This window comes from Gamsiella multidivaricata, assembly GCF_025024155.1.
Source record: "Gamsiella multidivaricata strain RSA 2152 chromosome Unknown BC939scaffold_43, whole genome shotgun sequence".
NCBI lineage: Eukaryota > Fungi > Mortierellomycota > Mortierellomycetes > Mortierellales > Mortierellaceae > Gamsiella > Gamsiella multidivaricata.
The window spans coordinates 275774-302937 of NW_026251751.1; the positions used below are offsets into that span (position 1 = coordinate 275774).

General features: G+C 48.5%; 8 protein-coding genes and 2 non-coding genes across 10 annotated transcripts; 3 read left to right on the top strand and 7 right to left on the bottom strand.

Annotated features, from left to right (window-relative positions):
* Positions 1-302: 302 nt before the first annotated feature.
* On the bottom strand, positions 303-1028 carry BC939DRAFT_529930 (uncharacterized protein; the record flags this gene model as incomplete). The annotated part of the gene is made up of 1 exon (XM_051561544.1): positions 303-1028. One exon carries the CDS (start codon positions 1026-1028, stop codon positions 303-305), a length of 726 nt encoding a protein of 241 aa, XP_051411047.1.
* A 128-nt stretch (positions 1029-1156) lies between these two features.
* BC939DRAFT_493971 (uncharacterized protein) lies at positions 1157-3265 on the top strand (the record flags this gene model as incomplete). Its single annotated transcript, XM_051559585.1, has 2 exons — positions 1157-2921; positions 3243-3265. The coding sequence occupies 2 exons, from the start codon at positions 1157-1159 to the stop codon at positions 3263-3265; spliced, it is 1788 nt and encodes a 595-aa protein (XP_051411048.1).
* A 1395-nt stretch (positions 3266-4660) lies between these two features.
* On the top strand, positions 4661-5292 carry BC939DRAFT_529932 (uncharacterized protein). Its single transcript, XM_051561545.1, has 2 exons — positions 4661-4718; positions 4862-5292. The coding sequence occupies exons 1-2, from the start codon at positions 4697-4699 to the stop codon at positions 5077-5079; spliced, it is 240 nt and encodes a 79-aa protein (XP_051411049.1). The 5' UTR covers positions 4661-4696; the 3' UTR covers positions 5080-5292.
* A 2643-nt stretch (positions 5293-7935) lies between these two features.
* BC939DRAFT_455333 (uncharacterized protein) lies at positions 7936-8679 on the bottom strand. The gene is made up of 2 exons (XM_051556175.1): positions 8149-8679; positions 7936-8057 (listed from the first exon to the last, which is right to left on the bottom strand). Exon 1 carries the CDS (start codon positions 8424-8426, stop codon positions 8208-8210), a length of 219 nt encoding a protein of 72 aa, XP_051411050.1. The 5' UTR covers positions 8427-8679; the 3' UTR covers positions 7936-8057; positions 8149-8207.
* A 2830-nt stretch (positions 8680-11509) lies between these two features.
* On the bottom strand, positions 11510-12359 carry BC939DRAFT_455335 (uncharacterized protein; the record flags this gene model as incomplete). The annotated part of the gene is made up of 3 exons (XM_051556176.1): positions 11510-11554; positions 11778-11916; positions 12064-12359. 3 exons carry the CDS (start codon positions 12357-12359, stop codon positions 11510-11512), a joined length of 480 nt encoding a protein of 159 aa, XP_051411051.1.
* Positions 12360-12460: 101 nt separating this feature from the next.
* BC939DRAFT_t116 lies at positions 12461-12532 on the top strand. The gene has a single exon. It is a non-coding gene; the product is annotated as a tRNA-Thr (tRNA).
* Positions 12533-18057: 5525 nt separating this feature from the next.
* On the bottom strand, positions 18058-18130 carry BC939DRAFT_t117. The gene has a single exon. It is a non-coding gene; the product is annotated as a tRNA-Phe (tRNA).
* A 1269-nt stretch (positions 18131-19399) lies between these two features.
* On the bottom strand, positions 19400-20818 carry BC939DRAFT_478212 (uncharacterized protein; the record flags this gene model as incomplete). The annotated part of the gene is made up of 1 exon (XM_051558741.1): positions 19400-20818. The coding sequence occupies one exon, from the start codon at positions 20816-20818 to the stop codon at positions 19400-19402; it is 1419 nt and encodes a 472-aa protein (XP_051411052.1).
* Positions 20819-21823: 1005 nt separating this feature from the next.
* Positions 21824-23090, bottom strand: BC939DRAFT_203271 (uncharacterized protein). The gene is made up of 2 exons (XM_051550637.1): positions 22027-23090; positions 21824-21875 (listed from the first exon to the last, which is right to left on the bottom strand). Exon 1 carries the CDS (start codon positions 22739-22741, stop codon positions 22175-22177), a length of 567 nt encoding a protein of 188 aa, XP_051411053.1. The 5' UTR covers positions 22742-23090; the 3' UTR covers positions 21824-21875; positions 22027-22174.
* Positions 23091-23439: 349 nt separating this feature from the next.
* BC939DRAFT_504283 (uncharacterized protein) lies at positions 23440-26013 on the bottom strand (the record flags this gene model as incomplete). The annotated part of the gene is made up of 1 exon (XM_051560506.1): positions 23440-26013. The coding sequence occupies one exon, from the start codon at positions 26011-26013 to the stop codon at positions 23440-23442; it is 2574 nt and encodes an 857-aa protein (XP_051411054.1).
* Positions 26014-27164: the final 1151 nt, after the last annotated feature.

Consider the following 27164-nt stretch of genomic DNA (forward strand, 5'->3'; position numbering starts at 1 on the left):
CTGAAGTGTCGTCCCTGATGCTGCTTCCAACGCAATGGTCGTAGCATGGGACCCTGGTATGGCTCTATGTAGGGTGGCTCAATCCTCGAAGATGTCACTCCAGTCCTGAGCGATGACGTTGATCCTCCATCTGAGTTTAAGGCAGTCGAGGTTGAGGAGGTGCTGAAACGATGAAAGTGAGGATGCTTAGCGTTCGAATCCTCAGAGTCCCATGTAACAGTGTTCAAGGTCAACGACCGAAGCGATGTGTTCACCCAACTTTCGTCATCCACCCTGATCAGCCCAGTGCGCTCCTTCTTCCCCTATGGCTCCTGCTCGTTGCGGACGTCCTTGAGCTCCTCTACTATGGTGACCCTTTCCAGAACCAACGACCTGAGCTGACGGCAATCTCTGAACACCAAAAGAATATCGTCGATGCGGAGGTTGGCATTGGAGTACCAGTAAGAGTCCTCCAGGTTCTTGAGAGTCGCTACAGATGCCATCTGACAGTCCGACGGCTGCGATAAGGATAGCTCCAGGATAACATGTAAGACTCGAAGCTGTGGCACCATCTCCGTGACCTGCTCGATATATGAAGTATACAAGACCCCGAATCGGATCCTGAGCGATTGTAGGTTGGCGGTAAACATGAGAAGGTAGCGGGCGCTGATCCATCTTGTGCGCGAGAGACCGAGGGTCTTGACATGGTCTCCGTATTTGCTGATCTCTGGATAGGCGTTAAATAATCCGCACTGGGGAAAAAATAGACTTTCGTAGAGATAAGGAACCCAAATGCTATTCCAGGTACAGTTGACACGGATGAGGGCCGTGAGATCGCGCCTTGCCAGGTGGTCGGTGATTAAGTGAACAAGCTCCGGGATCGAGAAGACAATGTTTTGGAACATCTTTGGAGCAGTGTCAACGCTGTTGTTGTTCTTGGTCCTCCTAGGACGTAAAATCATCCGGTTAGCTGCTTGAGCACGGTCTGAGACGGTCGGCGCCAACTTAAGCATGTTGGAAGTGGCGAGAAAAGAAAGGGTGGTACACATTTGTGGCAATGTAACAAACCTATCGGACTCATGCGGTGAGCCCAGCAGAGGTCAATCGACCTATCCCTATCTGTTGCCACCACCATCGCCATTTTTCTTGTCCACCTCTCTTCTCCCCTCCGTCAGTCATGCCCAAGGCCAACAAATCCGATAACTGCGTTGTGGACATCGATACACCAAGGATCTCTCAGGATACCTTCTTTTTCATCCCTGAACTTCTACATCTTCTCGCCGGCTATCTCACACAGAGTGATCTTAAGGCCGCCGTCCTCGTCAGTCGTGCCTGGAATACCATTTGGGTTCCCTATCTCTATGAAAAGCTATTCTTCCGCGAGTACCAGCAGACTCGCAGCTACCCCAGCATGCACTCATACGGCCATCATGTCAAGAGTCTCGAGCTCATTTCCATAGAATGGGACAATCTCGCTTTCCTTATCAACTTTACCACCAGCCTACACTCGCTCTTCCTCTGCAGCACAAAATTGAGCACTTTTCAGCTTCAGGAGCTCGGAGAGATAGCACCACAGCTTCGAGTTCTGCATACCATCTTGGGGCAACGCTCGCCAAATCCATTGGAGTGCCAGATGACTCCTGTGTCTGCATTCAAGCACCTGGAGGACTTTTACTGGAGTGCCCTGACAGATGTCCGCATCGACGATATTCTTTTCGTGCTTAAATCATGCTCTCATCTCCAGTCACTGGCCTTGGCAATCAACTCACTAGTCGAAGAACTTGACGAGGCCAAAGTCGAGGAGATTGACGGCATCAAAAACAGCAGCTTGACCGTCGATGTTGCGCCAGAATTGGTCAAAGTGGACGATGACGGCTGGGCAAGCACGTCGCTCCGAGTATTGAGCTGGGGCAATGTGATGTTAGGACCACGACAATCCTGCTTGGACGACTCGAAACAGCCACATCCCTGCATCCGCCGCCTCTTTCAGCACACACCAAATCTCAGGAAGGTCAAGATCAGTGATGAGAACAACATTGGCGCTCAGAACTGGAACTGCATGTTCGGGAATCAAGCCAGCATCCAGGAGATCGAGCTTGCGTTGCGCGTCTCAGTAACCGAAGGTGGTTCTCGAGTCGGCGATTCGGGGCTCTTGAACGCTGTGTCAAAAGCATGCTCGAATCTCAAGAAGTTTACTGCCAAGCGTATGTCGCCTACAACGGACGAGGCATTTGCGGAAATGATGCGGGTCAACCACGGGCTTCAAAAGGTCAACGTCAAATACACGGAATTCGGGGACTTGGCACTCCATCAATTGGCACACCTTCCTCCAACACTCACTTCAGCAGGGACTTCGCATAGCCTTGTTGAACTCGATGTGGAGGAATGTCTTCAGATCACCAGCCGTAGTGCCATCGAGATACTCGAGAACTGTCTTCTCTTGCGCAATTTGAACCTGTTGGGCACGAAAGCCGGTACAATCGAGCTTTTCAAGGGGTGCAAGCCTTGGCCTTGTGCGAAGGTGCTGGAGATGCTGCGGATTGATATCCAACCACTCGACTATCAGCGCTGGCGGCGCAGTGCTGGATCTAGACAAGCAGATATGCCCCCTCTTAAACCATACGCACCTGAGGACCAGGGGTTGATCAGGGAGCGGCTGTGCTTGTTCACTTCTCTTCTCGATCTCGAACTCAAGGGTGAAGCGATGACATATGAAATCTTGGAGGACTTTTCGTTTGCGCTGAATCTTCGAAAAGTTATTCTGTGTATTCCGTTCAAGGCGTTATACTATAGAATGAAACAAAAGAAGAGAATAATGGCCCAAGAGCGCGGCATGACATTGTTGCTGAACTGGATTGTGAGGGGTAGGGTCAGCTATGTTTCCTCACGACCCGTCAGTATTATCTCTGCCATTGTCAGCAGGGATACTTTTGTATTCCATTGTAAGTACGATATATTATAATAAAGCTATTTGTATGGTACAACGCGCACTAAAACCATGGACGATACGATGTTGGTGCGATCCAAGAGTCCGAATCAAGAATCGCTTTCGTTTACGATGGTCAATGTGCACATCGCACAGGCCTTGAATGTCCATCCTTTTTGCGGCCGTTTAAACTTGTATAATGCCTCCGCCCACTGTTACCCCTCTCTTTTTTTTACCCCGTTTTCGGTTTCCAAAGATGTTTGCGGAAACAGAAAGCAACACTATCGACAGCACGCCGCTCAGGATACCTGTTGATATGATCTTTTCGATCTCCTAGCTCGTGCACGTCATCGCCCGTAACCTATCGCAGCACGACCTTGCAACCGCTACTCATGTCAATCGTACCTGGAATGTCGTCTGGAACCTTTATCTTTACGAAAGGATCCTCGCTAGCCAATACAATGGTGATAGCTATCCAGGGCTTCACATATGCAGCCGACATGTCAGAGCCTTCATGCTGGATACAAAACATGGATCATTTCCATCTTAGTGAGTATATCTCCAACTCTGCAATCGCTCTTTCTCCGCCGCGTGAACCTCCGCGCCTGGTATCTCAAGAGGATCGCTCGCATAGGTTTCGCTCGCATTAGGTACCACAACTTTAGGTTCCATTAAATGGCAGGGAAAAATGGCTAAGTATGGCAAGGCTTTGTCTCCAAACTGGTTTGTAGAAGTCGGTGTACTGTTGACTTCGGGGAGCATGTGTAGGATTAGGACGTGCTCTTTAATTCTTTTTGGGCTGGCCATATTATTTGAAAGACAAGCATCGGAACAACCACAATGTGCACAGCAGTAAAAACATGAAATGCTATTAACTCATTGGTATGCGTTACCGACATTAGTTATCTATCCAGAACCTCTCCATCACTGACAGTTTTGTGTCCCAGCACCGACAACGGCATATCAATGGAGCTTGGCTTTTGAACGCCATGCCGAAAGCAAGTCTAAAAAAATCGGATGTCAGAAACATGGTCAAACCCACATAGTATTTGAGAAGAACTTAGTCAAATGAACTTTCCAACCCCCTATCGTCCTCGTCGAATATATATTTTGACGAGCAGGCTGGATCGGTGCTACACAGGCTCGCATAGTTGGATCTCATTGTTGGTCGGAGAGGACGCCTCTCCGCCTTCCCCACCCACTTGTGCAAATTACATTGTCAACGCTTTAGGTTTCCTCTTCTGTTTGACCCATCGCCGGTGCTCGAGACCAATATTCAAGCAAGAATCCGTCTTCCTCTATAGCGAACATTACCTTGTCGATTTTTTATTATTCTTCTCACAATCCAAGGTGACATTTTTCGGAACCATTGACCTATATAATGGGAAATATACATATCCTGGCCGCACTCAAAAAGTCTGCAACGACATCACTTTGAAAAACATCAGCGCTTTACATTAAAGCACCATTCATAATAAGCCCATTGATATTGTGCTTAAAGCACAGCAACAATGGTCTTGTAGGACGAATATACGCATGTCCAGACGGTGCTCTAGCTGTGGGTTCATGTTATTTGTGCGCACTGCGAGGACACGCCTTTGGGTGATGAAGAACGTCACTCGACGCGTCTATTTTCATTTTTATTTTCGTTTGTTTACATTTTGACGCGTTGCCTTCCATTCAAAATTCTCCCACGGGCGGCTGTCCTCTTTTCTCACACTCTTCTCCACCCTTCCAAACCACACATTCACCGATGCACCCGTCCCAAAGTGCACTCCGTTACTCGGTGCTATGGCCAGGCAGCATCGTCCAGGTATGTTACGACGCTCATGAATTTGCTCATTGTGCTTTTGCTCATTGTGTTTGTGCCTGTGGTTGCAGGATGTTCTCTTCTAGCCTGTTGGGGCTGTGCGTGTCTATGTCTGAGCCCACTTTTTATATTTCTCGCATCTTTAGCCTGCTTCGCCCGTCAAGTTCACTGCAGCAATCCTCAACAGCAGCGTAGTAGGACCATAACGACGACCACAACGATGACCGGTCGAGTCCACAAAGATATGTTCTTGGTGTCATTTCCTTGCAAAGTGGCACTGCTCGTCTTTCTTTTCTTTTTTTGTCCGTGCCTGATGCTTGGTGCCTTGTGCCTGGTGGTTCTGCTTCTGTGCCTTGTGCCGTAGATTGTGTCTGTGTCTGTGTCTGTGGCTCGATCCTCATGGCGTAACCTCATTCTGCACTTGTTTTTGTGTGTCAACACCTATTTTCTAGCAAAGAGAGGTTCGCTCCTCCAGCTCACCATATCAGCTGGTCAGTTACAGCAACCTCAGGTGCAGCATGGCCCAGTCCACTGGGACTCGCCATGGTCAAGAAGAGTGAGTCAGATGGCCACAAAGGTATGTTTGACATACACCGTTCGCTGTTGCTGTACTGGGAGTCAACTTTGGCGCCTGTGTTCCTTTTCTCACACACTCACACACTGACTGTCCTCTTGTCTTCTGCTGTCTGAACTGGTTCTCCTCTAGCCACTGGCCTCTGTCTCTGCCAGTCTCGGCTGAGAAGAGGCCCTGGCTCACCCCACCCAACCTATTGGGCAAGCCAGACTCGCCGGGCCATGGCAATCCCATCAAGCCTGTCAAGCCTGTCAAGTGAACCAAGCAAACCAAGCAAATTGAAACATTCAAAGCTAAGTACTCTCCATCCCCTCCCCTCTTCCACCGCCCCACTCAACCCTCCCACCACCTTCCCTGTCGTCAATGATTGCCCTTAACCCATCCAAAAAATACCCTCCCCTTCGAGTGTCTCTGCACACTTGGTCACCACTCGCATGAGTCCTCTCGCGGTCCAGTGACCTCGAGGCTGAGGGACTGTTGATCCCAGCTGGAATTGGGTGCCTGCTGTGCTGGTCGCCCAGTGCTGCACCCTAGCCGGCTCTCTCCTGTCCACCCTCCTTGTTCCTGGGGTCAAACAAGACACTTACTTTTTGCTGTGTCCAGGGATTCTATAGATCGTCGACGTGCCCGTGCTCTCTCTTGCTCGCCTGGTTGGATGCACGGCCTGGTGCTGAGACAGCGTCCCCGCCGTTTTCCCCGATCCTGAACTTGATCCAGGTTCATCGTCCTGGGGGGACTCGACCACGGTCGTGCGAAAGGACACTCGCCGACACATAGGCCAGCTGATTGTGATGCTCGGAGCGAAGACATCATGGTCAAGGGATGTCCAGCGGTCCTGATCCTAGTAAAGGACTCTGGAACAGACCTTCGACAGAGATGGCTTTGTCTTTGAGGCAGCACACCGGCGGACCCATGGTCGGCAAACTACTATGACACATGGAAGACGAAGGTATGTTTGTGCATGTCCTCTTGGATAAAGAGATGTATGTGTGCTGAGTGCGGCACGCAGAAAACAGCGATATACTGACACACTATTTAACTGATCCATTCGTGGTAGCGGCGATGTCCCTGCAAGATCAGGCCTAGTAATGCTCCACAGCTGGGCAGCGAGAGGGAGAGAGCGCGTCGATCGGTCAAGGATCCTAGTCCTAGGGTGGACACATGCAAAGAGGTAAGTGCGCCATGGGTTCAAGGTAGAGGTGGAGCGGGTAGAGAGGAGGCAGGGGCAGTGCTGTCAGTGACCACACAGCAGACCACCCTCTCTCAGCTGAGGTGAGACGGCCCCGAACCCTCGGGGTTTGGTGGTCGCGAGGTTTGGTCCTCTGCGGGGGATGACCAGTGTGTATGGGCACAAGAGGGAGAGGGCGAATGGGGTAAAGTCATAGATGATGGGGAAGAATGGTGAGGAGGGATAGCAAAACGAGTGCGGGCGGAGTGCAATGGATGGGGGGCTAAGGAAGGGTCGATGGGAGAGTACAGGAGGAGCAAAGGAGGGGAAGGGCGATGACAGCTGTATAAAAACACCAAGAAAGCAAAAAAAAAAAAAAAAAAAAAAAAAGAACAAGAACAAGAACAAGGAAACAAAAGAAAAAGGAAAAGAAAAACAAAACAAAAAAAAAAGAACAGAAAGAAAGAAGAAAAAGAAGAGGAGAAGGAGGAGGAGGAGGAGGAGGAGGAGGAGGAGGAGGAGGAGGAGGAGGAGGAGGAGGAGGAGGAGGAGGAGGAGGAGGAGGAGGAGGAGGAGGAAGAGGAGGAAGACAGAAGGAAGAAAGTGGAGCTCCAGAAAGGAGCAAAGGAGAAGGACAGAGTGGCGCCAGCACCACCACACTCAAGTCGAACCGTAACCATAACCGCCAGCAAGGTAAGCACTATTCCTCTACATATGAACTCATTCATGACACTACGAGTCTCGATCTATTTGCCAACAGTACTTTTTCCTTTTGTGCTGGACACTAGACAATGCACCAAAGCCCCAGCAGCCGGGTCGTAGGCCACCGGCCTCCCCATTTGATCGCTTTGGGAAAAGCATCAATGCCCACAGATCATGATGACAGCGACATCGGCAGCGACAGTGGCGCTGAAGCAGGTGCAGGAGCGATAAGCGGAGCACAATGCAGAATGGAGACGAATAGATCTACAGAGCAATAGTCAAGAGGACTTAACGTCCGGAGTAATCGATTCCAAAATGATGCATTCAGGAACGCCATAATCGGCTTCTTCCAGGGCTTCGTACGCGGTCGCAGAGCTGCGGTTGATTTCAGGACGTCGTGAAAACTATACAACACTTATCGCAGGCTCTTGTTCGTTCAGACACTAATCGTTATTGTAGCGGCCATTACGCAATACGGTGCCCTTGAATAAAGCACAGACTCCGAAGTAAAAAACAATAAATAAATGAAAAGAATACAAGTAAACGGCTCTTCAGAAAAGCGTAACCATCTGCTACCCTTTACAAGAAGAGAACATAGGAAGAATTGTCGATGGGCAAAGGAATGCAAAATACGTTTCATAGCTCTTTGGCACAAAGAAGTGACCGAAACACGAAATGTTGTCTCAACTCCAGAGAAAGGACACTTCCCCGGTTCTCTCTTTACCCCAAAGTGATTTGGTTGGGTCAGAAACTGTGGAATAGCTTTTGCAATGAATCAGGGAAATGTTTTATTGTTGAAATCCAACATATAACCTCTGTCCATGTCTCCGTCAACGACGTGAGACAGTCTCGTGTGAGAAGTGACTGGAATTTGAAGCCATGGATCTTGTAGTGGCCACTATAGAGAGCACGTTAGCCAAATGTGGTTCAGGTTACTGGCCTCATGGATCCGTCGCAGCAACAATCCAGAGAGAGGGGAGGGGTGGTACCTGATGCATACATTTGAGCTGTGAAATGTTGAAGAACCGGAGACGTTAACCTAACATGGTCAAAGATAAGCAACTTTCTCCAGCTCCTTACGATGAACTTGGTGATGTGAGCAATAGTCCTGCTTAATGATGACAGATCTTCCAAAAAGAAGTGAAAGGTTGTAAAGACAACCAGGGTATACAAGGGGAGCGAGGACTATCGCCAGGACTTCACGTCGATCTGCGTTGTCCCTATCCTTTGTTGTGATTATTGGTGGAAGTAAGAGGAGTTCCGACATTTCCTGGACCTGTCGTAAGGTAAACCGGAATAGCTTGCGACAATCCCTGGTAGACAGTTCAATATCTAGTCGATTGAGATGCTGCGGTCGTAGTGCATTAAGATGAGGTCTGATAGGGTCGTCGTTTCCTCTATATCGACGTCTTCATTAACTTCCTCCAAATGGAGGAGATAAAGGTCAACGACAGAGGTAGCTAGTCGCGCGATTTCAGCAGTGAATGAGGAAAAGAAAGGAGCTCCGATGAAGCATGTTGCACACAGGGACGGACGATAAGTTTATTTTTTATGGCAAAACTAGTTTTGCGTTTCGCCGTCCCGATCATGTAAATCCGTTTCCGAAAACCCTCTAATATATTGCAGATAGGGTCCTTCGGAAGGGAATTCTACGACATTAAGCCCGAGAACAAGACGATCAGAGTATTTCAAACCAAGAAGACCGAGCAAGGTGGCGGCGGCAAAATGATGATCTGGGGTTGCATCACCTACTACGGCTTAGGGGATGCCTGTTGGCTCCGGAACAGGATCAACGCTGAGACATACGTGGATGTCCTCAGCCTTTATGTTCTCCAATCCAGGGATGGGTATGACATGGATACGACAACATTCGTTTTTCAGCATGAGAATGCCAAGGTTCATACCGCAAAAGCCGCCAAGAGGTTCCTTTCCAAGACCAAGATCAAAGCCCTGCAGTGGCCTGCCTACTCAGCAGATCTTGATCCGATCAAGTATGTGTGGACGCATATTAAACGAAAGCTCGGGCATTACCCATAGGCTCCAGCGAACATGGAAGAGCTATGGAGAGAGTGCAGGACATTTGGACAAATATTCCCATAGACTTTATTCATAACTGTACGACAGCATGCGTCAGCGCATAGCGATGGTCTACAAAAGTAAAGGAGGCCCTATCAAGTATTAGAGGAAGGAAGATCGGAAGTATGAGAAATCCATAGTCATCAGACCCTTCATAGTGATGGACGTAATACCGAGGTATAGTTCTCTGGGGTAATCGAATGTTTTTTTTTTACGCATTGTATTCATTACAACCTCTTGGTCTTCTTTACTGATAGCACTAAGTGATGGAGATCCTTTTTTCTGCGCAGCTCTATATGGCTCCCTTACACTTTCCCCTGGACACAGCTCGTCACTCTGTGTCGCTTTGCTCGACATGAGAATGTGTTGTGTCAATGCTGGTGGCGCCTTTGAGCTCCCCACCCTCTTTGTATTGGAACCAGCATTACTACGCCACACCAGCGCACTCTTTATAGCCGTCATTTTATGAATGGCGCCATGTCCCTGCCATCTGCGGCATTTATAGCATTGTCGAAGACTTGCAGATACCAGCTCAAATAACACAGCATTCCCCAGTCCTGCCGTCTATGGGAGTGTGAATGCTGATTATTTGAACATCAAGTACTTCCGAAAACTTTTTCGTTCGGATCAGCCACTATTATACTTCGCAGTGCGTATGCGAACAGCGAGTGCAGCTGAATTAAAGGAAAAAAGAGAGTTGTTTGAAGACGAGAAGCCAGAAACAAAATGGGCCAAATGGAGTGATTGCAGCAATGGTCATGATAGTGGCCCTGAAGATAATTGGCGGTGGTGATGTCAATCAAGATGGCAGAACTGAGATTTCGATGGATACGTTCCCATATCACGGGAAAAAGATATCCTGTGTGGCATGTTGCGCACAGCTATTTCCATCAATTAGGTTGCAGCCTTCATTGAGAAGTGGAATACTCAAGACTACGATCTAATCTGACGATAGTGTGCGTTCTCGCTCATGCTTGGTCTTTTCCATCTTTGCATGCGCCTTCTTTTTTTTCGACTACGATTCAGTAATCCAAATCTGCTACCTATCTTTTGGCGACTGTGGATCGGTTCTGCCTTGGACTGTAGTAGATCATTGCAAGTTAGGTCTGATAAATTCGCAGAGTCAATCGACTCGAGAGAAAAAAAAAGCAATCCAAATCTATCGATTACCCAGCATAAGTATCAGCCATGCATGCTCACCAAGAAGCTGTTCAGCGGATGCATATCTTTCTTTTTTTTTTTCAACTATGATTTGAAGAAACGGAAATACAGCTTGCTGAGGCACATTGCTCCGGGTCTCCACTAATGCACTTTTTTTTTTTTTCTTTTTTTTTTTTTTTTTGAAAGGATGCTTGCGACCTACTGAAGATAGTAGCAATACGAAATGAAAGACATTCGTTCATTGACAGTTTAAACAACGACCACAGCATCCCAGGTTACATTGCTAAATATTACAGCCATTTGACCATTTTATTCTATTTTTTTTATTTTCGACGCGCGCAGGATAGGCACGCCGAAACCATATGTAGATTGCCTAGTTAAATACTCCTGCGGTCTGAAGACTGTCAGAAGTCCGGCTTGAGTATTACGGGCGAACTATAAAACTAGGATGGGTAGATAGAGAGGATACGAGGGTGAGGTAGCAAAACAGAAAGCGTAAGGTAGCAGCGAAGGATAATCGGCTGGGCGAAGCAATAGCTGAATTAGGAATCTTAACCAAGAGCCATAGACCGGTGGCGAACGAGGAACTAGTGCAAGACTGCGTTTGTTACAGACACATTGATCGTGCTCTTGCAGCTACAATTATGTCGAAGGAGTTCATTGGGCTTAACAGTCGATACGGCAACGAACAGAACAAACGAAAATGACAAGGGGGGATTGTGAAATGAGAACGAACGAAAGAGAAGCGAAGGGAAAGAGGCAAAGCTGTCGGTAGAACAAAGAAGGAAAGAGAGGGATCTTTAATAGCACCGTCCGGTCCCCTTTACATAGGTCGCCGGACGGTCTTTTCTATGTAACGTGATCCTGTGATCCTAGTAAAGTACCTATCCAGGCTGCCATGTAGATGGCCTGGGGGATCAGGCGTCAATGAAAAAAAAAAAAAAAAAAAAAAAAAAAAAAAAAACAGTTGTCATATAGGTGAAGGTGACAAAGAAGGACAACTGATTGAGAGCAAAAGGTAAGGGGAGGGTGGGTGCAGTGCGGGCGAAGTATCTAGAAGCGGCGTGCGACGGTGAAGGTAAACGAAAGTGGAGTTTTTTTTTTCTTTTGTTATTAACGGTAAACGGAAGTGTAGCAAGCGGTAGGGAAGATGCCCCCCTGGGTCCTATTTATCAAAAAAAAAAAATGCAAGCGGTAGGGAAGATGCAAGTAAGGAGTCGTACAGTAGAGGTTTTTTTATTTTTATAACAAATGCAGTAAAGGGTTGTTAAGATAGATTATTATTAACATAAAGGGTTGTGAAGATAAAGAGTTTTTTTTTTTTTTTTTTTTCCAATGGACAATCTTTGCCAGGGTTTATTGGTTATTTTATGGGGGTTACTATTTCTCGCTGGTCAGGATGTTCCTGTTTGTCCCGAACAATGGTAGGAGGCGCCATATAAATCCCGCGTATTTTCCCGCAAGCCTGCCTCGGTCGTCCTGTTCCTGCTAACTTGATATCTTGATCCTTTGGACTGGCTCTCTCCTGTGTGACTTGATTCGGCAAATATTCAACTTATGTTTCGATCCGGCATATATGTACGGCTTCCTTACGATGTTACTGCGGCCCTCGAGTGATTTCTGAAGTAAATTATTTAGTCTCCTCTCTCAATAGTCCCCCCCGTAACCTTAGTGCTGGAGAACGGCTCTGGCAAATCCGAGTGATAGTTCTGAAAAATCTCCTCGTAGCCCACGGTGGCGTACGAACCTGAGCAGAATAGAACATTCTCTCAGGAGGGAGCCAATCCCCTGCTGCCCGCGATCCGAAAGGTAATTTATACACGGCCCCCCGTGCCGAAAAACAACCGCACCAAGCTGGATCCGAAACTAGGATCCACAGCACTGTTCTCTGGAAGCTTCGCGTGATACTACTGTACCACACAGGCTCGCCCGCCTTAGGGTTGTGAAGATAAAGAGTATGCATTTATAAATCGTGCATTTAAAGAAAAATGCACTTGTAGAATGTGCGCTTGTCTGAAATGTTACATTCATATAAGTTTTATTATTGCATCGTTCAGCAAACCCGCCCGCTTAGCTCATTGGTAGAGCGTCTGCCTAGTAAGCAGAAGGTAGCAGGTTCGATCCCTGCAGTGGGCAATTACAGACGTTTCCGCGTTATCTTTTGTTGTTTTGTTGAACCTTTTACCCTCCGTGAGATTATCGTTTTGTCATCTTACAGGGGCGTGAGCCGGTTATTCTCACACCCAGGTAAGAATAATTCGAGCATTTTTTTGTTCGCGGGGATAATCTGCGGGACCTCGTTTAAAAAAATGAAAAAGCACTCGTTTATTGTTCAACAGGATGGAATCCTTTGGATGGTCGCGACATCTCGCTGCTGCTCTTGATACGTTTGGCTCTTGGACGCCCCTTTGGCTTCACTACAAGTGGGTCTTTGGTGACACCAAGACCTGCTTTGTCGTCAGACGCGTCCTGTAGCTCCATGAGCCCCTGTCTCCGTTTCAGCGAGATTGAGAGGTTGTTGCTTCGAATATGGGAGTTACCCTGCTGTCTCTTGCCACGGTAGGTAGTGAGGCTGCTAGCCAATCGGAGGTATTATTCAGAAGCCGGTTATTACAAACGACCTTTCGTGCAGCGCCATACGCGTCGCTCTTGCCCTGTGCATCGAGAAATAATCCAATGGTTACAGCCCAACTGAATGAATCTCCCTAGTTCCTAATTTTGGAGCGTCAAATATGTGAGTTAAGCCCAGATACATTTCTCAGTTCATCATGGAAGAAGGTTGAAAAAGCGAACGGGTGGTGATACCTCCAAATGTTCCTCAATTGCAAAGACGCTTTGAACAATGCACAAGGTGAGCATCAAGAGCTTACTGAGAGCAATTGTTTATGAGTATCTTGTAAAACGGATCTCAGGACATTCTCCGGATACCCGGTCTGAATAGATCATAGACTATAGCCTTGTATTACCTATCGTGATTTAGCAATCTCTAATCATCCTGACTTAAAGTCTAGCATTGCATGCAAACAGCCTTGCACATTTCGAGGACGAGCTCCAAAAGGACGAGCTGCAGATGGGCGTAAAGCAATTGGACGAAGAGAGAGAATGACACAACATGGCCGTTGCTCGAGATTGCCTGGCCATAGGGATATGATCAAGAAGAGAACTTGTAGACTATGAGGCGAGTTATATATTCTATGCAAGGTGGAGGACATGGTGAAATGCACTCTTTCTCGCAACTTTCTTCTCTGTGCACACTCTAACGCTCTACAACCAACATCACTGTTGCAAATTATCTTCCTCGCCAGCATCCCACTACACGCTACGCTAACTACAATGATCAAGGCACAGAGAAACCAATGTACACTCATCTCACAAATTTTATTAGCGAACCATAATTTTTACTCATGCTCTTGCGCATTCTTTTTTCAAATCGCCTATATACAACACACCTAAAGAGCTATGCAGTCGCTATGGAAGTCTTCATGTCTGTTGAGGAGCTCTAGGGAAATATCTATGGTGAATATCAGGGTGGTGGATGCTGAAGGAAAGGGTTGCGGCTCGTTCAATATCTGCCATTACCACCATTGTACTTTTTCACGAATTCCAGTCTCTGGGGCATCGTGTCGACCAGCCTTGCCAGCTGCTCTTGTGGTAAAAGCATTCCACTCCTCCACTAGAGCTCTCACCAGTGTTGCAATCTCCAGAGGTTGTCTTTGTCGTCGATTGAGAGAGGTACCAAGGAAGGACCAGACATCCTCGATGGGGCTCAAACCTGGGGAGTTGTCTGGCCAGTCCTCTATCTTGCAAACGCCGTGTACTTGACGCTAATTATTCGACAGCGCGCAGCTGTACACTGGGGCGCCATCTTCCATGGTGGTTACTCAAGCTGCTGTCGACTGTACTTGGAGAAGAAAAGTCGTGTTAAAAAAAAGATGTATTTATTTGCTCATGGCTAAAAAAAATTAAAATTCGCTAATTAATTTTGTTAGGTGGCTGTACAGTACATGCCTTCTGCTGCAAAGCTGTGGTATCGTGTGCCGACACTATTTTAAAGAGATGGAACTTGGCAGAAGATGCAAATATCACATCAGATTAATTCCCAAGCGATGGTACAAGGAATCCATACAAGACGGTCTCGAGCTTGATCTCAGTTCTAAGCAGTTTTGCGTCGTCAAGATATACCAGAGGTCTAATAATGCCAGTACATCCTCCGAAACCTACATGAGCGACACTACGAAGGCTTCCCAGACTTTGCAGTGCCCGGGTAGGCCGACGAACGCGAGATATCGAGGAAACGCCGCTACGGGGAAATATCGGGGACGATGAAGGAGCTTTTGGATGTAGTCAACTCAAAGCCGGAGCAGTTCGAACGTGAATGAAACAATTTCCAAAGCCATCGTCAAAAAGGGAAGGACTTTTTAAAATTATGAAGGCCAAGGACAGACCGAAGTAGGCACGTATCAGGAGCAGTGTTGAGACTCAGAAGCGTCTTGATCGCAATACACGAAGTTCTTAAAGTATACGTCAAGGGCAGATAAAGGATTCAGGGGAGAAGGAGAGAGAGCAAGAGTACTATGTGCGAGAATAATGGCTTATTATAGACTGGATTCGTGGTGGTTATACCAGGTTCTAAGAACTCAAACAAAAAAAAAATTGCCACAGTTGACAAGATTGTGCGATACGGTGGCATAGGATCGGCTAGGCGTGCGAGGGTAGTTGGGCTGTCCGCGACATTAGACAACCGTCTGTGTGGGAATTATGGAAAGAAGCATAGCCGCCAATGAAAGCTTTGAATGCAGAAAGACGGGCCTAGTGCCGCCTGCAACCCTCATCGCATCCGACCCGCAATAGACAAACGATCAAGGGCCACACGCTATCTAAGCACCTGGTGTTGGCCGTTTTATTTCAAGGGCCATGGGAAATGGGGGTGGTCCAGCAAAGACAGCTTGTATTGCGTGTGGTCACACTGCGAAATTTACTCCAGTGCTATTTGCCAACGGGTTGCCAAATAGTGGCGCTAAAATCCCAAATATGGAAGAGGTTGTCAAATAGAATAACCCAAGTATCTCAAGTAAGGCTGTCGACCCGGATTGTCAAATAGATTGTCCCATTTTTTTATACTCAAAACTCTAACAAAGTAAAAGATGTTTAGGATGAGCGGCTACTAGATCGATGTCCAAGATGAATCCTGCTGCAGTGGAGGTAGACATAATCGCCCTTGCCTCCATATTTTGTTCAAGCAACGAAGCTTCTGCAAGCTGAGCTCGGACAGGTTGATAAACCCCGTCCAATCCTTGGAACTCAGCACCAATCTAGGACTTTAGCCGTTGATACTCTTTCTGGACAGAGGCGAGCGTATCATCTCAAAGTACATCATGAGGACTCATCTTGACCACATCAAGGAAACTCAAATAAAGAGTGCTTTTGTTGTTCAATAAGAATTGCGTTTTGCTGGACAGTTGGGTGAGGTTTTTCCAAAGAAGGGTCGAGTTGCCCCTCCTTGTCGTCGACCTCCGCAAAACCGAAGTTTACTATGAATGATGTTGAAATCGACTGGACAGAATCACCAGTTTAGAAGGGCAGCAGTCTCCTGCTGTGGGTCTCTCGGAGAAGTGCTCTGATCTTCAGTCAGGATAGAGAGATTGTTTAGGAGGGTAAGATCGCCCGTGGAGCCGGGAGTAGTAGTGGGGGAGAAAGTGGAACTGCTGTCGATGTCCATGGAGATGGAGCGAAGTGTCGAAAGAAGTAGCGAATGTATCGCATGAAGACGGGTGATCTTGTCCTTGGTCATCGTAATATATATATACAGTGTGTCTGAATAAGTAGCACAGGACAACAGCTGCGCCCAAACTTATGTAAATCAAACTGCCAGAGGGCGATCAAATGTGATCGGCCAGCTACTCAAACAGCGCAGGGGTAATGGGTAGAAATAAAGGACTAGAACAGAAGCACATTCACGCCAGCTATGTTAAGCTGCATGGTTCCATGACACTAGGGAAAAAGGAGGCCCATATCTCCGCATGGCCTTGTATGGTGCCGCCATTCTTATGTGTAAGATCCAAGTACCGATAGTCACACTCAGTAAAAAAACAACAACAAGAGCATACTCAAAGGCTCATAGAACACGAGAAAAGAGCGACGGAAGATCAAATAATGACTCCGAGGGTATTACCGCTGACAGATCAAATCAGAAAAAAAAAGAAAAAAGAAAAAGACATGCTATAGAGATGAATAGAACGGATGATTTAAAAAAACGAGATGACACGAAGAGTAGAGAAGGGCTCCCATGAGATAGGAGACTCATATACCCCGCCCGTCCCCATTGTTCACCATGCCAGCAATGATGGCAACAGTGCCGGCTAAGGCCTGGGTGTCAACGGGAGAGGAATCGAGTATGGTGGAGAGTGGCCGTAGAAACACTGTATCGTGCTATCGACAGACGATGTATAATACCGCGTTTTGGAGCACACAGATGACGACGGCTGAGGTAGCTCGACTGAGGGCGCGCCAAATACCAGCAACATGGATCCCACGATGCTAGGCAAGGACACGAAGTTGAACGGGCTAGTGAAGGAATATGAGGGACGCAGCGATGAACTCCTCCATATAACCGGCCGATTGAAAAGGGCAATGGATATATACGACCATTTCGTAAAATGAAAGGGGGGTTGGAAGGGAGTCAGGGCAACCGCATCAACTCATCCGTATCGACGCAACAAAGCACCGTCGGGATCGACCTCAAGTTCCAGATATGGGCTGTGACCCTGATACCAAGAGGAAATAAGTGGTTCGGGGTCCAAGAGCCATCCCGATTGTAGAGAAAGAGTACTGACCCCGGAGCATAGGACAGGTAACAAAGCCAATGTAGTAAAAAATAAAAAAGAATACGCGACATAATGTGAGGATGGATATAAAGGCCTCTCAAAAAGATTAAGGAGAATGATCTCCACACCTATTTTAAGGAAAAAGAGTTGTATATCAGGAATGATCAAGCTGAATATATCCCCTCAACACTCGGTTTATTATATAGTCGAGTATAGCAGGTTCTCTCTCCAAACAAATCTTTCCCCTGTAGAGTGCTTTGCGTTCACAACACTAGGTGTTGGGCTTTTGTACACCAGCTTCATCTCATGATCGTCAGAGACCTCTACTGAAAGGAAGGATCGAGGCGAGGATTGGCTACTGAGCTAGGGTAAAATGCTGCTGTTGCACCCTTGCTGGGGGGGTTTTTTTCATAAGTATATGAGCGCGTTTTGGCGGTGCTAGCCCAATTACTCCGCTGTAACCGATATCAGAACTGATGAATCTTGTCACTGTCCGATTTGAAGACCACAGACTTGGCAAACTCGAGTGCCTGAGGCGCACTGATACTGCTGTCGCTTTCGTACCTTGCACCTCAAAATGTCTAAAGGAAAATATGTAGCTTCATTCGTTTTATTTGCTTGCTTGTTTTACTTATCATTCATACATATGCACTTTGATGCCTGGTGCGTAAAGTGTACAGGTGAAAACGTACCTTTCACAACACAAGATAGATTTTGTACTGGTTAAGAGTGGCAGAAAAAATGATCAAGAAGAGGAAGAGGAGACAAGAGTGAGCACAGCACAACCTCCCGCTGTGCCCAAAAAAACCACGTAAAAAAATTATCAAAAAGAAGACCTGCGACTTGTGTGGATTGAACACACGACCTTCAGATCTTCAGTCTGACGCTCTCCCAACTGAGCTAAAGTCGCTTCTGGTCACTGGATAGCACTCAACCTAATTCCTATTTATTTCCAAAAATAATTCAAGCATATGCACGTGATAGCTTGCTCTTTGCAGAATTTTGCAAATTATTTTAGCAGGGAATTCGCACTATAATACATATGGCAAGCATTGTACATTTTTGAGCTGAACTTTTTGAACTATTGATTTTTTTAGGCAGTATGGAAAAGTGGGATACCCCTGCCGGGGTTAAGGTATAAGTTCAAAAGTGAGTAGGCCCACTTTATAATAGGCTAATCTGAGCTCACATCCAGTGACCTCAGGTGGAGGAAAGACGGGACGAGGAGGAGGAGGAAATGTTACAATAGTAGAGGATTCGTTTATCGGCCGGGTTTTGTTAACAAAACACGGCCGATAAACGAGTTTCAACTGTAGAACGGATTCCGTGCTCTCAAGAAACCAAGACCATCTCCCAGATGTACAGGTTACAATTGGAGAGATGGTCTTGGCGATTTGCAGGCGAGGAGCCTGCCAGCTCGCCGAGTGGATCGCAGGAGAAAGACCTCGGGACGCTTAGAGAGGTTATGGTGAAGTTGTTGGAGATGGTGCGACTGCCACACTAGAAGATTTAGGGCCAGATAGACACAAGTCTCAGAGACTATTCACTAGGAAACTGACACTGATTATTTCCTCTCGGAGGCCAAGTTGAATAAAAAAAAAAAAAAAAGAGGAAATATGGTCTTGGGAAAATAGGCTGGATCGAGAGGATGATGATGATGACAATAATAAAATAATAAGCGGTATTATTTTTTACAGCTGTCGAAAATGAAATGAAACTGGTGTTAGTCTTCTACTCTCTCTCTCTCCCTCCACCCGGATTGTCTGCTTGACAAGCGAAATGTTTGTCTGAAGTGAGACCAGGATAAATCACATTTAGGCGGCCACAAGTGCCGAGTGGGATGATTTTTATATATTTTTTTCATATACTTGTAACCAAAAAAAAAAAAAAAAAAAAAAAATTCCAGCGGTCATGATAAAGTACATGTGTTTATTATTATGTTCTTGGTATTTTTTCTTTTCCCATTGGTATCGAAAAGGGGTCGACTACAATAAAATACAAGGGGCAAAATATACAGGGTAATGGGTTGCGGAGTAAGGATTATAAACAAAGGGGAGGAGGGAAGAGGGGGGACCGGCTGGCTGGTTGCATCGTTGAAGCGAGATTGTCGATCATCAAGCTGTGTTGCTGCATGCTTGGTGCTGTACCTTGGAGGGAGGTAAAGGCTGTTGGATATTGCTCACACTGACTCAAGCGTCGTATGCACCTTCAAAAAGTCGACAGCCTGTACATGTGGGTGTGGGTGCACGAGTGAGCGTGAACGGGCAGAGGTGGATCCCTCCGCTTGAATACTGTCCTGCAATCCTGACGAATACGAGGACGAGGATGAGGATGAGGCATGCTGGTCCGAGCGGTCCAATGGAGCAACGTAGTAGACACATGACGGATGGTGTGGGTGAGCATGACCCGGGACCACGCGCTCATGCCCCGCGACATCGCTGTTACTCGACTCTGCCGAATGTGTCGAAGCCCTGTCCTGGTCCTGATCACGATCATGTTCACGTTCATGCCCTGGATGATGCTCCTCGTCCTGGTCCTGAACCTGGTCCTGGTCCTGAACCGATATTGCCCCAACAACCTCATCATACTCCGGCAAGTCCGTCGAATACGTTGGTGGGCTCATGTCCGCATTATACAGCGGCAACGGCTGCATCGGCGCCTCCGTCAGAAACATGGGCCGATCCACACTGGGCTCGCACCAATCCAAGCCCTCGCAGGCCCGGTTATCACACGAGGGCAGTGTCCGGATCACGATCGGGATATCGAAATTATGACTCTCTGTCTTGAAGAAGAATCGCTCATTCCAGATCGACACCTGCACCGAATAAGTGATCTTCAGCGCACTCGACGATTCCGTCGTCGGCGGCGTGATCTTCGGGATCGGTAACACCAAATTAAATTCGCCCTTCGGGATCGACTTTCGCTCATAGTGACAAATCACCTCGTCCTCCTTGTACGTTGTCTCGTTGATCCTCGCTCGAATATGCCTCGACAGCGAAAACTGACACCGATCAATCGCAGCGGCCGCAGTCAGTTGCACATGCACCCGTCCTCCGGGGGTCAGATCCGGATGCGACAACAACAACGCTGTGCCCATCTTTGGGCACGACTCCTGAATCGGTCCATGTTCCAGTCCGGGCGTCGACAGCGGCATGAAGTTGATCGGCTTGGCCTTTGACTGCCACTTTGATAATCCGTTCGGTCGTCGAAAATAAGCCGTGAGCGTGTACTGGTTCTTGAGCCAGGGATGGTCAAAAGACGCCGGCAGGTTCTTGTCCGGCAACTGCACCGTGAACGGGAATATATGGTTCCCAGGCGGTAGTTGTCCCCACTGATCCTCTGGCATTGGTTCCCGTGATCCCCAGAGCGTCATGGCCACACTGAACAGCCGCCGCATATGATGGTCCAGATGATCCTGCTGTTTCGAACTCGGGTAGTTGGATTCTCCTCGGAAGACGATCTTGAGGGCTGGCAGGGTCATGGGCTTGTCCAGATAGAGATAGACCATTCCGTGGATCAGGTCGGATGGGTAAAAGATCGGGTTCGAGGTCTTGCAGTCGCCATTGTTGGCAATCTCGACCTTGAACAGTTTTGGCATGGGGCTCGAGGTCGTTGCGTGTGGGTGTGTGGATCGTTCTCGTTGTGGGTGTGATGAGGCTGGATTGGCGAGGGAACTTCTCCTGGCGGCGGATGCTGTCGAGGTCGCGGAAGCGATAGAGGCAGCCTCTGGGTGCAATTGACTACTGCTTGACCGACGATGTTGGCTGTGTGAGGCCGAGGCATCCTGTGATTGCAGCTGGGCCAGGGCATGGGTGTGGGGGTGGGTCAGATGCATATTCTGTGGCACATAGGCGAACGGTGGGACAGAATCAGAGATGGCCTTGTGTTGTGGGGCGGCGTTGTCTAATGGGGGAGAGATATGGACGAAGGATTAGTGGAGCGAAAGCGAAAGGAAGAAAGAAGAGGGGGAGAAGAGAGGCAGGCAGGCAGGAGGGCAAAGTAAAGAGAAAAAGGGCAAAGCAGGAAAATCTTTTCCAGAGGTGTGACATCAGGGCAGGGCCAAAGAAGGTTCAACCTCCTCTTCTTTCTCCCCTCCCCTTCCCTCGAAAGAAAGGGCGGAGTGTTGTGGCGGGCAATGAGGCACAACTCTCTTTGCTGTCTTGCACATGAGCAAGCAGCTGTTTTCTAATGCTCTGCTTATCTGGACAGACCCGTGCCTGAGCCTAATCCTCTTTTGTTCTTTCCCTCACCCGTGGACACAGTGTGTGTGTGCCCTCACTATGACTCTGTTATGCATCGGTCCGTGTATGGTTCATTTGCTCATTCCATCCCCTTCTCTTTCTCTTCCGTTTTCTCTTTCTCTTTCTCTTTCTCTTTCCCCTTTGTGTCCTCCTCCACAAAGCTAGTCTGTCAAACATGCAGACACGCAATGGAGCCAATTAACTTTGCGTCAAGGGGTGCACAAACAAACCCACCAAAATGCCTTGATCAAATCGCAGCCCTGTGATTGTACCCCTCACTCTCCATTTCTTCTTGTTTGTACCGCTGTAGAGCTTAAAAGGATCGAGCGGAGCGGAAAAAAAGTAAAGAAGCAAGCAGAAAATCAGACAAGCACCAAAACAACAAACATATTCATAGGGGAACAGGGGAAATAACTAGGTAATGTACACACAAAGACGGTAGACTAAATAAGTAATCAGATCCACATTATCCGTGCTATTGTGGAGAAAGAAGAAAAAAAAAGTTGGGGTACGGAGATCAGAGAGGGGGGAGCGAGGGGGGTCGGTAGTAGGCGAGGATGCTTACATGGTCTGGGGCTGTCTCGGTCTGTAGTGGCTGTGGTTTGAGTGGGACAGGGATTAAGAGTTGGTGGCGGTGATTCGAATAAGAGTGTAAAGGGAGGAAGGCGGGTTTTAAAAGGAGATGCGACAGTGCAGCTGTAGCAGGAGTGTATTTAAAGGAAGAAAGAAAGCAAGGAACAAAGAAAGAGAGAAGAAAGAGAGTGTGTTCGAGTACCTTCGGGAGTGTGGGAAGAAAAAATAAGAATAAGTGCAGGAGTGTGGGGAAGGAGAGGAGGGAGCCCTTTGTTGAATGCCTCTTGTTTGGTGGCCAAATAGAAAAGAGAAGAACCCGGTGCCTTCTCCTCCCCCTTGGTCTCCCATGTGCTGCTTTGCTCGCCTTCCATTGATCTCCTGCCGATCGCCCCCCCTCCCCCTCCTCTCTCGCTATTCCCCCGTCCGCCACATCCTCCTCCTGAAACCAACGCCCGCTGTGTAGTCTCCCACGAGCTGCTGCCGCCTTCTTTCTCTCTTTCTTTCTTCGACCCTGTGTAACCAAGGCCGCAACGACTGCCGTCCCCCCTCTTCCTGAAATGACGATGCCGAGGCCCGTCCATTCTCTCTCTCTCTCTCTTTTCGCTGTCTAAACGGGTGACGGTGGTCACAGGGTTCCTGCCGCGTATTCTTATTCCGCTGTCCGGGGGGAGCTTTAAGACACAACGAAACCTTCGTACGCTCTCCATTGGCTGCCATCTGCCTTTCTAACATGTCTTGCTAGCCGTCTCCAGGTTCTTCTCCGGAGACCCACGGACCATTTAGAGACATAGCCAAAGAACTCTGCGGAAAACATACCACGAATGACAACCCTCCTTCCAGCAATTAGTCTAAGGATCCCCCCCCATCCTTTATTTGTGAAACCCAAGGGTAAATTTCTATAATTTTGTCCTCAACAAAGCATGCGCTCCCATTTCATTCCACAGAGCATGGTCTGAGAAGTCTCGAGTCTTTTTTTAATAACGACGCACAACTTTTATTTTATTTTATTTTTTACTGCAAAAGGGTATAATAATGTATGTATATCATCTCTGGGCATGTGCTGCCGTTTTCATAAAAATACAAGGAGTAAAAAGAGAAACAGGAACAGGAGGGAAACGAGTAGGAAAAAAGGCTAGATACATGGAAAGGAGGGTATGCATAGCATACCCAGAACAAGAATAATAATAATAGTAAGAGTAATAGTAGTAAAAGAACAAAAGGTAATAGTAATAAAGAAAAAGCGTTCCTTAAAAACAACGCGTCTAGAAACAAAAAATGCGTCCTGTAGTAGTCCTATCGTAGTCGTAGTTGTAGTCGCAGTCGCAGTCGTAGCCCTGCTCGCAATCAAACGCGTCGTCCATTCCGAAAGGGAGGTAAAAAGAAAAAAAGAAAAAGAAAGACGCCCTCACTTGCAAAGAGGCGACGACGGTCGAGGAGGCGACGGCGTCGGGACCTCTAGATCATCCGCCGCGGACACGACAATAAACCGACTTGTCTTCGTCGGACTCGCAGGAACCGTCCTCTCCACCGTAAACATCCTCCCCGTCGCACTCTTCTTCACCATCACCACATCGCTCACCTCTCCTCCTCCTCCTCCCGACAACGAACTCGAAGAGGGTGCTCCTCCATAGCTCGAACTAAGCATCGGTCCTGGCTCACTGTGACTCCGGTGTCCATCTGAACTCGACACCGACCCATGCGACCGTCTCGTCGTCCGCTCATTCCACGGTCTCTCCGCCTGCTGCTGCTGCTGCGTCGAATGCGAGGACGACATGTACTGTTGTTCTCGATGATACTGACCCGCCGATCGTAGCGTCGGCACATTCGTCGCCGAGAGCGACCGCTGTCGGAAATATCCTGGACCTGGCGAGTTTTTATAGACTGGGTACCCGAAATCCGGTCCCAGACTGCTGCCCGCGCTCGATACACTGCTGCAGCTCGTACTGCAGGCCGTCAGAGGCGAAGCCGACCCAAAATCTCCACCACTGGGGCTGTCAACTATCGAGATCGTGTCCAGCTTCGGATGCACTCGGTTCATCGTCTGGTGGGCCTGAATATTCTGCATCTTCGAACTTGAGCCCGAATCCGAACGGGTCATCGTCACCGCCGCCGCCGCTGTTGCAGTCATCGTCGCTGTTGCAGTCGTCGTATCCTCATCCAATGGGTGCACTGTAGGCGTATCCAGACGGAACACTTGGCTGTCATGACTATTCAGTCCTCTATCGCCCTTATCCGCGTCCACCGCAATCTGGATCGACAAGTTCCTGAAGTTGTTATTGCTGCTGTTCCCGTTCTTGTGGATACTACACCCGTTGTTGGTCGGCGTACCACGTCTTTGAGGCGGAAGGTGCTGCTGCTGCTGCTGATGTTGATATACCGAAGACTGGGACGAAATACCCGGACCACCCGAGGAAGCGATCGAGGAAAATGATGCGAAATGAAGAGACGAAGTCGCAGCTGGAGGGGGGATGATCACTTGGGATCGTCTGGAAGAAGCTGTGCTTGCGGACGATTGGATCGAAGAATTCGAATACGTTCGTTGGTGGTTAAGCATGCCCCCTCGAGGGATCGAGATAGGGGTGCTTGTGCTGTTGTTTGCGCCGTCCATTGGAGGAGTTGATGGCGACAGTGAAGGAGATGGGGGCAGAGATGTATCGGGGGAGCGAAAGAAGGATGAACGGTTGTTGAGGAGCATGGACGGAGACGGAGGTAATGAAAAGGAGAGCATCGTCACTGGCGAGGCAGGCGAGAGAGACAGTGTCGGCTTGTCCAACTGTTGCTGGTGCTGCTGGTGCTGCTGGTGCTGCTGATGTTGTTGTGCAAAAGACGAGCTCACGGCCGTACAGCTCAGGGTCCTGGTTCGAGTGAGAACGGGAACTGTCGCAGAGGACGACTCGATCGTGAAACGGCCCCTTTTCGTCGTCGTCCCATTGCTACCCGGTGGTGGACAGGACTCGGTCGATAACTTAGGCAGGTTATCAGGGATGGTAGCGGGCAGAGCCGACGCCTGTTTCGCAGCAACACACGAATCCAGCGATCGCTGTCGGACATTCCTCACAGGTTCCTTCAAAGGCACGATCGAGGACGAAATCACAGCAGAGGACAAGGTCTTGGATCGGTTCTGTTGGAACAGCTCGCGTGCATCGTCTCCCAAAGCAAGCTCGCACGCCGAGCCCCGTCTAGACAGAACCTTAGGCTTTTTCTCACTATCTAGAGAAGAAAGCGAAACCGGCGACTTGAGTCCGGAGGCACCCTGCTTCGCGTCCTTGACCTTCTTGAACTTCTTTTCCCGGGATTTCGAATCCATCTCCGCAATGACGGGTCGCAACGAGGGTTGCTTCGGTTCCTGAACATTAATCCTGGGTAGCGTTGCATAGTGGGGTGCCGCCAACATATCCGAGCGAGGCAGGCGCGAGAGAGCCTGTTCTAGCCAGACAGAGGGGAGCATTGGATGCTGGTTCTCATCCGTCTCCATTACATGGCGACCTGCGTTCAGCGCCGTACCTGCGGTCGTTCCTGAGGGAGGCAAAGGCGGACTCAAGCCTTGCATCACCGTCGACTTTTGAAAGCCCTTGGTCCAGCTCAGGGGGAGAATCGACCGTCGCTGCTGCTCCTTTGGGCGGATGGTTTCGAGCGAGAGCGTCGCATCGCTCGCAAGCTTGTGGTGGTCGCGTCCTGGTCGGTGGGCTGCCAACAGCTGACCCAGAATGGACTGCCCGATACGGCTGCTCCCATTCTTGCGAGGGATGTTCAGGGTGGTCCCGATAGGCAGTGAAAGCGTGTTGTCGTGGAGACGTTGGTTGTTGGGTGTCTTGAGTGAGAGGGGGCCGGTCAAGGCTGCGAGGGGAACGGTTGGGGCGAGTAGTGGGGAAGTAGAGGAAGTGGGGTAAGGGAGCGAGAGGTCGTTCAGGGCTGTTGCTGCTGTGGTTGTTGCAGTGGCTGCGTTGAAGTTCTTTGAAGAAGATGATGTACGGGGCATGGCGTGAAGTGACGGGCGCGACAAGAAAGAACCAATACACACACCATAACTCTTTTCGATTCCAACCCGGCTTTTTTTGCTCTTTTTATGGGGCTGAAAAGTTGGTTATTTTTTCTTTCAAAGGAGAGGGTGCAGGCGCAATAGAAGAAATGGAAGGGAAATGGATTTAGATCAAAGGGTGTAAGAGATAGAAACGGCAGGAGTTGAAACAGAAAAAGAAGAAAGGAGAAACAGAGAGAAAGAGGAAGAGAAATAGGCGACGAAAGGGAAAGGATGGTGCTGAATGATACTTGGTGTCGGTCGGATTACTTCGTTTTCCTTTTGGGCTTTTTTTTTTTTTTCGTTTTTGTTCGTTTCGGAATAGCCTGGGATGGTGGTGGTGGTGGTGATGAGGGTTATTGTTGTTGTCTTGTGGTCTGTAGTTTTCAACTGCAAAAGCTGTGCTGCAAAGGAACAGCTGGACGCGACAAAAAAGTCGTCGCCGAGACTGGCACTTGACTAGGGTTGGTTTGCACTGAGGGCAGGGCTGAAGACGAGAGTCGCGTGTTGATAATAAAAGCACCCATATAAAACCGTCGATACTCTAGTGTTGTTCCTTGTTGGTGTATTGTGTTTTGTCGAGTCCTGAAAATTGTTGCACGCAGTGGGATGCAGAGAAAAAGCAGCTGAAGCAGAACGCCGGAACCGACTTGAAAGGAAGAGAGGGGTGGTTGGTTGTCTTGAAGAGGGCAAGGAGATAGCGAAGAACAGACGTTTTGATTGCAAAAGAAGCCTTTAGGTTCACTTGGTTTCGATGTGTATGTTGACACTTTTTTTCACCCACGCACGCACAGGCACCCTCAACGGTCTTACTGGGAGAGAGAGAGAGAGAGAAGGAGCGATGACGAGGGCGAAAGGGGGGGTAGTGGGAGAAAAAGAGCGAGGAAGGGATGGAGTGACCAGCGAAGAAAGGGGAAGACTAGCTAGCGACTAGAGAAAGGGATGGACATGGTACCATGGCACCACAGTAGATAGATAGTTAGCCAGTGTCGACATGTGTCAATCAAAGGGACAATCAATTGAACCCCCCCCCCCCCCTATAGCACTACTACAGACATTTTTTTTAGCTCACCTTTTATGGTCGTTATTAATGTATGAGTGTAAGGGAGAGC

Bases quoted from the DNA above. Each gene is read 5' to 3' on its own strand.
- BC939DRAFT_455333 (XM_051556175.1), bottom strand. From the start codon at position 8,426: ATGTCGGAACTCCTCTTACTTCCACCAATAATCACAACAAAGGATAGG.
- BC939DRAFT_529932 (XM_051561545.1), top strand. From the start codon at position 4,697: ATGGCCAGGCAGCATCGTCCAG. The intron at 4,719-4,861 runs GTATGTTACGAC...TCGCATCTTTAG, and splicing joins GGCCAGGCAGCATCGTCCAG to CCTGCTTCGCCCGTCAAGTT.
- BC939DRAFT_203271 (XM_051550637.1), bottom strand. From the start codon at position 22,741: ATGGAGAGCGTACGAAGGTTTCGTTGTGTCTTAAAGCTCCCCCCGGAC.